Source organism: Oculina patagonica, chromosome 4 (assembly GCF_052425735.1).
Source record: "Oculina patagonica isolate OP01 chromosome 4, crgOcupat, whole genome shotgun sequence".
Lineage (NCBI taxonomy): Eukaryota > Metazoa > Cnidaria > Anthozoa > Scleractinia > Oculinidae > Oculina > Oculina patagonica.
Genome location: NC_135761.1, coordinates 45,495,387 through 45,504,743, shown reverse-complemented (window position 1 = coordinate 45,504,743; position 9,357 = coordinate 45,495,387). Strand labels below are relative to the sequence as shown.

Sequence of the window (9,357 nt, the reverse complement as noted above, 5' to 3'; positions counted from 1 at the left end):
TGTCGAGGCGTCCTTTCTCCATGACCCTATCCACATTCCTTCAGTTTTGGACTTATTTATTTCTAGTCCTGAAATCTCTTGAAAGGCGCGTAATGTTTCGAACAGTTCTGCGCTGCAATGCGTCGGATACAAATGCAGTAGTGTCATCTGCATATTGTGATATTTTGTATTCTTTGTTATAAATTTGTATTCCTCTAATATTCTTATTATTCCTAATCCGTAATCTGCACAATAAAACAAATTCCAATAGGGACAGCCTTGTCTGCTCCTCTTTGTAAGCTGAAAAATCGAGGCTGTCATTGTTGAGCTAGTGTCGGTATAGAAAGTTTTAATCCAGTCGCGAATTGTGGCCCAAAGTTAAACGCTTCTAGAACTTTGGATAAAAACTGCAATCACCGAATCAAAGGCTTTTTAAAATCGAGAATTGCCATGCCTGGTATATTTTCTAAAGATGTATTTATTATGTCTTGTATCAGCCTAATATTTTGGCCAATGTTCGCTCCTTGACGTAACCGGTTGGTCGTCATGGATAAGTTTGGGGAGAAAGTTGGCGATTCTGCTTGCTATGGCCTTTGTTATTATTTTATAGTCAGTGTTTAATAAAGATATTGGTCTCCAGTTTTCTAAGTATAGCTTGTTTTTCCGCTTTTTTGGCACAACTTTGATAATTCCTTGTCTCTGAGTTGTCTCTCAGTCTTTTGTTGCTAGTAGCGGTAGGTCTGCCCAGTTCTAAGCATGGTGTCACAATCCATTGTGCCCATAGGTCGTGGATGTGCTTCTTGTGAACTCCGGATTTCTCTTTTCTCGTTTCAACTCAGCACAGGATTTTTTTCACTTGGACATTTAGCTCAGGAACACTGGCTTGTGCAACAGCAAAAGCTACGCCAAATTTTTTTTCAAATGGAGTGTTCATTTTTTCATAGACTTCTTTTGTGGCAGCTTTAAAAGCCTGTTTTGTCGCCTTCACATTTCCAGCAGATGATTCTTTAAGTATGGTGGCCTTAGATTGCCATAGTCAAATTGGTATGGAAACAAAAAAATTGGAAAAAAACAATAGCTTCATTTACCTCTATATCAACTTTGACTTTAACAAGGACTCGTGATCTTTGGATCTGAGTTACTTCTTTCCTTAAACTTTCCGGTATTACTTTTAGGAACAAGTTCTCTAGAGATTGAAGCTTGGTAGGGCACTGGAAGTGGATAAATTCGAGGACGATGCCATCTTTGATCTGAGGCTTAAGGGGCCGACCAGCCGAGCCATAAGTGCATAAGTGTAGTGGCCTGAGGAGATTCTCTCAGATATGCACAGGGCGTCCTGGAATCTGCCAGACCATATTTAAACAGGGGCCTTAGCACAGACTCCATTTTTTCCAAAAACAATCATCATCGATCCTTTTCGCGCCATTGGACGCATAAGGCCTCTTCCAAAAACAAAAAACAAAAAAACAATACAGAAATAAAATACAAACTGAATTATTCAGGAAATATGATGTTTTTTTTTTTTGTTTTCAACATATAAAAACTCGGATTATGCTAGCAGTGCTTAACTAAAATAAAAGCTTAAAATAACGCTCAATTTGCTAAATTATGATTAAAATTATGTTAGCACAATCTACCAAAGCCTACCTTTCCCTCATTTCCAACTCCTAGCTTGCTCAGGCGGTACTCTTGCTCTTGAATGGAACTCCGCTTGTTAACTTCATTCATTTCAGCCTGCATTCTAATTATGCCAGGGGTAATGATTTCTCCAGGTCGTCTAATAATAATAAATAATAATAATAATGATTTATTTGCATTCCAACAATAGTGGCTCTTGATGTAGCTACAGATATGCCTGAGAAAGTGTTGAAATGGCGTTCCTCTTGCTCAGTATTAGTGGACCTTGAACAGATGATGCGGTGTTGGATAGGTGCATGACAAGCAAGCGAGTGTATGCAGCGGCCATAGAACTTCTTCTCTGTCAGAATTTTTGGTTTTCCAATGACTTCCTCACATGTTATAGCATGGAGAAAAGTTTGATTGTGAAGCCTCAAGATACTTTTTTGGCATCGTTCCTCCACCTTGGCATACAGAAGTTGTGTTATTTCTGCCTTGTTGGCCAAATAGGAGCTGCACATTTCTGCTGACAAAACCTGTTAAAAACTAATTAAGAAACTCGCCATCAAATATTGTTCAATCAAAATAGAACTTTGCCTGAGTTTGGTAATTTACCCTGAAATAAGTGCCAAATGCAGCAATCAAGCAATTGCTACATTGTACTGAGTGTACATTTTACTCTAAGAAATGTTGAAATAATCATTCTAGTCATATAAATGATAACTTAAAAGCATTTTTGAAAGCTTTAATTGTTTGTAAAATTGTGCAGTTCCAGGAATATCCCATTCTGAGGGAATCTCAGAATTCTGGGAGTCTCTCATGCCAAAAAGTTAACTATAATTAATTAAGCATAATTTAATTCTTGTGATAGATTGTTATATATTTTCTATAGCATTCTTATCAAAGTCTTTACTCTTTCAGGGAAAAGATGAGAAAGCTTTATTTACCTCTCAACTGTTTTGCAAACTTGGCAATACTGGTTTCACGGTAATCTGAACCACGCAATTTGTCTTTGGTTCCTAAAACTAGGCTCAGTGTCTCCACAAATAATTTCTTTTCATCATCTGAGAGAGAGGTGGGGGACAATTTCAGTTACGATGTCTGCGATATGTTCCTTGACATCATGCAATGGCTCAGTGGGAAGCACTTCATAGTTCCCTCGGTAATACAAATAAATGCATGATCCAAATGAAATTATGAATTGTTGTTACAGAAAAAAATACTCTTACCATAGAAAAAAATAGGTTTATATGTAAATACCCATAACGAGAATTCATTTTTGGTAAGATTAAATAAATGTGTGTGTGCAAACACAGAATATTCATGTATAGTACTGCATTTAGAGCATACCTAAATGGAGATTCTCCAAGCTTCTTTCTTGGTCATTAATTAACATAGCTGGTACCCTCTGCACACCAACAAGGTGTTCTTTTAAGGTGGCTTGGAGATCCTTCTTATACCCTTCAATCAATTAATCATTCAGTCAATCAATTGATCAATAAATCAAACTTTTTTATAAGGGGAAACACATTATAATTAAAAAACTTATAAATTTGTGGCTCTCTTAAACAGCAGTGACTATTAATTGCCTATTAAAAATAATTAAAAATTAAATTGTACATGCAATGTTTGAGATAAGAAAAGTGTAAGCCTAACTAAGTTAAAATTTGTTATTAAAATTTACTATAACTTTTTGTTTTGATTTCTTGGTTTTTTTTAACACAATTATTTAATTTCAAATTAAATTCATATTACCATCACCACACAAGCCCCGTTCTCTGCATTCCTTTTTTAATTGAGCCACTGTCATGCCTTTAAAAGGTTTGATTCCTCCATTCCTTTTTGCTTTCCCTGCAGGCCCTGCTAGCACTATGCGTTGACGGTCAGCCAGAGACAGATGTGGGCATCTAAAACTGTAGGTCAGGTTACAATATCTTCGTGAATCTCCACTACAAGCACTGCATCCGGCATTTCCTCCCTTCTGCTCTCCACTCTCAAACTGTTGCTCAGGGCCATCTCCATGGAAGAAACGCATAATGTCGCTTACTTTTACTCCTTCGCTGGTCTCTACTTTGTGGGAAAGGCCATCAAGGCACTCTTGTCTAGTCTTCACATATGCCAGTTGCTCTGCTTCTTTTGACCCACATCTGCCAAGGATGTAGAGGTGAGGCCTTTCAACAAGTGATGGGACGTCCACTTCACCATAACCTCTGGTCTTCATCCCTTCAGGTGTGTAGAAGAATGCGGGGTCATACAAGCATGATGTACATTATATGGCTATGATTGAGAATAGTTGAATTATCACCCCAGACCATCAGGTGTCTGGTTCCTTCAAACTTCATTAGAAGTTCCTTTTTCTCCAGTGAAGTAAGACCCTGCCCAACATTCTTGCCAAATTCCCCGATCTTCTTATGGGACTCGTTGACATCCTCGTCCGACATCTCATCGTAGTGAGAATCTTTGTACCCATGGACAATACGAAGCTTCTCATACCTTTGTAGCTCTCTCTTCCTGATTTCAGTGAGTGAAATTTTTTTGGTAGAAACTGTGAACGCAACTTGTTGAAGGGTACCATCACTTTTTAAAACCAACTTTTTGTACTTTATGAGTACAATCGCCTCACCAATAGCATATTCCCCTGCATCTAGTTTTTCCTATAGTAAAGATAAGAAAAATATTGAAAAAAGAATATTTCATTTATTTAATTCGAATATATAAAACTATTTTTATTATTTTATTTGATACTAGAAACACTTTCTTTTACCCAGGTACCCTGCATTTATTTTGAACTACTATTTTTTTCTTTTTGCCAAATATAAAATATACAATTAAGTTTATCTACAGCACCCTTTTTTATCATTGCATTGATTCAAAAAAATGTTTCTTCTTGTTAGCATATGTTTTAGTGGTTAAAAACATGGAGATGTTGTCTTACCTGAAGTGTTTCTTTTATTTCTTTATTTGTTCTACCTTATTGTTACTTATTTTCGCGGGACTTAGTTTTCGCGATTTTTTTACAAACGTTTTCTATTGTATTTCTTATGTTAATTAAGTATTTTTGGCCAAATTGCGAAAATTAAGTCCCGCGAAATATTCCCGTTCCATTTTTGCGAAATTAAGTTCCCGCGAAAAAAAGGAACAATAAGGTAGGTAGTGGAATGGTTATATCCCCTCCATCTATCCTTACTATTCTCCGCCGTGCCACTGGCACGACTCCTTTGTTTTCAAGGTACTCCTTTACCACCATATTTCCAAGCTGAACATTTGCAAGCCATGCCTTCTTGCAAGGTCTGAATAATTGATCTAAGAAAGATAGGAGGATGGTAACTTTATAAGCAAAGCTAGCTTCCTTTAATGTTACAACTAATGGATGTGAGAGAAAGAAAAAAACGTTTATAAAGTTTTTTCCTTGCCTTTCATGACTCACCTTATCTCCATCTCTCATGTCTGTTACTTCTTTCAGGAGATTTTCTTGTCGAAGTCAATCATGTGTCGTGGTGGAGAATGGCGTTTTTTTTTTTTCTCTCCTCAATCAAAGATAGTCCTGTGCTATGGTCTCAAACTACAGAGTGCTCCTTTCTCACGCCCGCTGACTGTAAGACTGCCTCGTGGCCAGCAAAATGTCAGCATCACGTTTTGACCATTCGTTCTGGACGTTTTGCTTCTCTTTACAAGCTTGTTCGCGACGTTTGCTTTTTTGTTGAATTTTGCTTTTCTTCTGCTGTAACCCCACTTCAGATACTTTAGTTTGAGCTTCAGCAAAGTTGACTTTAAAAATTTCCTGAAAGGGACCATTAATTTTGCAGTATATGTGCTGTACAGCTGATTTAATTGCTTTCTGGGTGGACTTTGCTTTCGTTCTGTGTTTCAAAATATAGAGCTATGTCTTTCATTTTAGCACGTGCTTTCTTGATTACATGGTGTTTTCTAATAAATAATAATACACGTAGCTCTAGGAATAAAATCTGTACTTAAATGATGAACGTAAGACAAAAGTAGTGTTCATAAAAATAATGCACAGCCAAGAATCAGTGCAAAGGAATGCCAACTTCTGAGTTTTGCTTGTGATCATGATTGAGAAATATAAATATATTAAAAAATTAGGCAATAATTTATTTTATAAAAAAAAAAAAACAGAACAAGCAAACACATAAGCAGTATTAAATAAGTTAGTCATAATAGAAGTCCAATTACTCTTTTTAGGGACTGGTCTCCGCTTTTACAGAATGCTTTGTACATGTGGTGTTTCTTGATGGTTAGGAGGCTTGTCCACTAATTCATAAACATTATCCTTTGTATTCCCTGCCAGTGCCAGTTGGATTTTTAGGGGTATATTTTGGCAGCTGCTGGTTTTGATTTGTAGGTGCCATATCCAAATTTACCACTGCAAGTGGATCTTCATGAGCATCTGTTACAGTAGGAGGATCAGCTGCTGGTTTTTTCACCTTTGTTTTTTTTTAGCTTCAGTTGCTGGCTGATGATCATGGTAAGGTTGATCATCATAATCATCTTGATTCTCAGGATCATAATTCTCAGTTACTGGCTGTTTCTTTGTCTTCTTCTTAATCTTCTTTGGAGGTGTATGTACAGGCAGCTGTACCATATCAATATCCACATCTACTGGCTGATGATCATGGAAAGGTTGATCATCATTTGGATCATGATTTTTAGTTGCTAGCTGTTTCTACTTCTTCTTCTTTGGAAGGATATGTACAGGCAGTTGTGCCATATCCATATCTACTGGCTGTTTCTTATTCTTCCTCTTTTTGGGCTTTTCAGCTACTGCTGCACATGTCTTAGCTACCACCTGGTTTTCACGCCAATAAAATGTTTCGCCCAATATCATAAAATAGGTAGATGTTATCAACAATCAAATGTTTCTTAGTTCAAGTTGTTCTGTATAAGAATAGAATAAGGCTTTGAACAGTCCCAGTGTATATCAAATGATGTAAATAAGCAAAAATAAAGACTCATTTAAGTCAATGAACTCTTTTATTAATGCCATTCAATTTCAAAACTGCATTTTGTAGTGATTATTAATGTGAACCCCCCCCCCCCCATCCCATTGTCAACTTAACTTTTAACTACCTTTTTACTTTGTACCTTCAATTACATGTATATTTGCAATACTTTTTCAAATGGATATAAAACGATGAAATTTACGGTTAATTTTCATTGGTATGTATCCCCCTTGTCAACTTAACTTTTAACTACCTTTTTACTTTGTACCTTCAATTATATTTGCAATACTTTTTCAAATGGATATAAAACGATGAAATTTACTGTTAATTTTCATTGGTATGAATCAACTTGAGAACAAAACTGTACCATGTCCTGATTCCCATGTGTCACAAACCAACAAATGATTGGACAAATGTGAATGTACAGTTACGAAAATACATTTGTATCCATACTCACCCAGTGAAAGGTCAATGTAAAGTCACTGAGGGGGCAGGGGTCTCAAAAGCCAAAAATATTTTATATAAGAGAAAACGAACCGAAAACGAACCCTCGATTAACTTTTAATCCTGGGTTAGTGTAGATCGGCTTTTGAACAACCTGGTCAAGGAGGGGTGGGAAATTTGTGTGTATGGATATTTGTGGGAACGACGTAATAAAAAAATAACTTAAAAGTGGTCTGTAGAAGTACAGTTACATTATTAAAAAAAGCTTTTTTCTGGTGTTCTAGGTAACTAATTGATAAGCCTGATGGGTTGGTGATCCTTACAACATTTTGACCACCAAAAAGCAAGCACTGTATTTAACAAGCAGTTCATTCACTAAAAACTAAGGAAACAATATTTTATATGTAAATAACAATTTTGAGATCAAATGATTTAGCACGACCCCTCAAAGATGGCATGTGCTTAACATGCAGATGCAAGAAACGTTAATCATTGTAGTTATAAGTGTCTTTGTTCCTGCGCCAGCGCCCCTGTTTGGTAACTACCAAAGTTGGTATGTATTTAAATTGGTTAATTGACCAAATGAACGAATACTCTATTTTCTTCAATTTCACAATTTTCACTTGATCAGCTAAAAGGGCATCAAAAATTTTCTGCACTTTCTTTCCTGGTATGTAGCCAATGGATTTCCACTCTTGATTAGGGTTGTCCTAAAACCCGAAACCCGGAAAACCGGAATGCCGGAAATCCGGATAAGAAAGCCCGGAATCCTAAAACCCGGAATGACCTTTTTAGTGTACGTCTTTTCAAGATAAAAACGTGGAAATATGTTATTTTTTGGGAAATTGGAAGTTTGTTACGAGTTTTCAATTACTTGCAAGTTAGCGACTCAAATTGTCAATTTCGATACAAAGTTCCGGTTCCCAACTTCGGCCCGACTGAACTTCGCAATTTAGCTAGTCGAGGAGAAACAAAACATATTGTTTCAAAGTCATGGCGATATCTGAACTCAATGATTTTAAAGGAACAAGGAAACAAGTTGCGGGAGGATTATTCCAGTAATTCTTGTGGCTCAAGTTGCACGATATTTGTTTGACGAACAAGCAATAACAACCTTCTGATCAATGTTTTGACTGATAGTGAGTGGAAGCATTACATTCACATACCGTCTATTGCATCTAAAAGCATGAACGCGTCCTTTCGAAAATGGGTATCAATCAAACACCGTCGATTTTCGTCGCTTGATGATGGAAGCAATAATTCAGTTGAAGTGTCAGACAACGTTTCGCACCAGCGATCACGCAAGTAATTTGGCGAAAATGAATTTTATGCAGGCAGATATTTGGTCAAATTTTCCGTTTTTGTACAAAAATATATTTTTTTTACGCTTTTTGCGAGGTATAATCTATATTTTTAAGTCTTTTGTGTTTGATAGCCAGGTGAAACTGGATGTATGGTTTACCCATCTTTACATAAAGTTGATTTTAATCGAAGCTGAAGCGAAACGACAGGGACGACTAATTTGTCATGCCAACATTGTTTGTGGCTCGCTAAACATTGAAGTAAAGTTTGTGAGCCTTTTATATTTTTATGGCTTTTTCCCAACGATTAAGCGTAGCAAAGCCCTTGTTGAAAACATAACTACAGAAGGTTTTAATCTGCACAAGTTAAAAACAATGTAATGTTTTTATTGACATCGACTATTTGTTCAAACAAGTGTTTTGCAACTTGAGCCGCAAGAATCGCTGGAATATTCCCGCTGCAACTTGTATCCTTTAAAATCACTGAGTTTGGATATCGCCATGACCAGGGGCCCATTACTAGTAATGGGCTCCTGCCCATGACTTTGAAACATGTTTTGTTTCTCCTCAGCTAGCTAAATCGGGCCGAAGTTGGGAACTTCAGGTATCGAAATTGGCAATTTGATTCGCTAACTCGCAACGTAATTGGAAACTCGTAACAAACTTCCAATTTCCCAAAAAATAACATATTTCGACATATTTATCTTGAAAAGACGTTCACAAAAAAGGTCATTCCGGGTTTTAGGACAACCCTTGATTATTTACTTGCACTTGTGCAACAACTGCATTTTTATCGGCAACATTCGTTGACTCATAAAGTAGCCTTAAAGGAATTTCCTCTCCAGCTTGCTGTTTAAACTTGCATGGCTTGAGCGCTGCTTGGAAATGCTCATGGTAAGTGCACCCCTTTTAACTTGACGTATTCAGAATATAATGGCACTTCCAAATCCAAAACATCATCATCTTCATCGTTTGCCACAGCCACATGCACAGGTAACTCTTCTTCCTTGGCCACATTAACAGTGTCTTTGGTGGTATGTTCTTTTGTAATAATT

At 36.7% G+C, this 9,357-nt stretch overlaps 1 protein-coding gene across 1 annotated transcript; it reads right to left on the bottom strand.

Moving 5' to 3' along the window:
* Positions 1-1,602: 1,602 nt before the first annotated feature.
* LOC144647937 (uncharacterized) lies at positions 1,603-3,817 on the bottom strand. The gene is made up of 5 exons (XM_078507607.1): positions 3,352-3,817; positions 2,947-3,057; positions 2,681-2,754; positions 1,813-2,132; positions 1,603-1,759 (listed from the first exon to the last, which is right to left on the bottom strand). The coding sequence occupies exons 1-5, from the start codon at positions 3,815-3,817 to the stop codon at positions 1,603-1,605; spliced, it is 1,128 nt and encodes a 375-aa protein (XP_078363733.1).
* Positions 3,818-9,357: the final 5,540 nt, after the last annotated feature.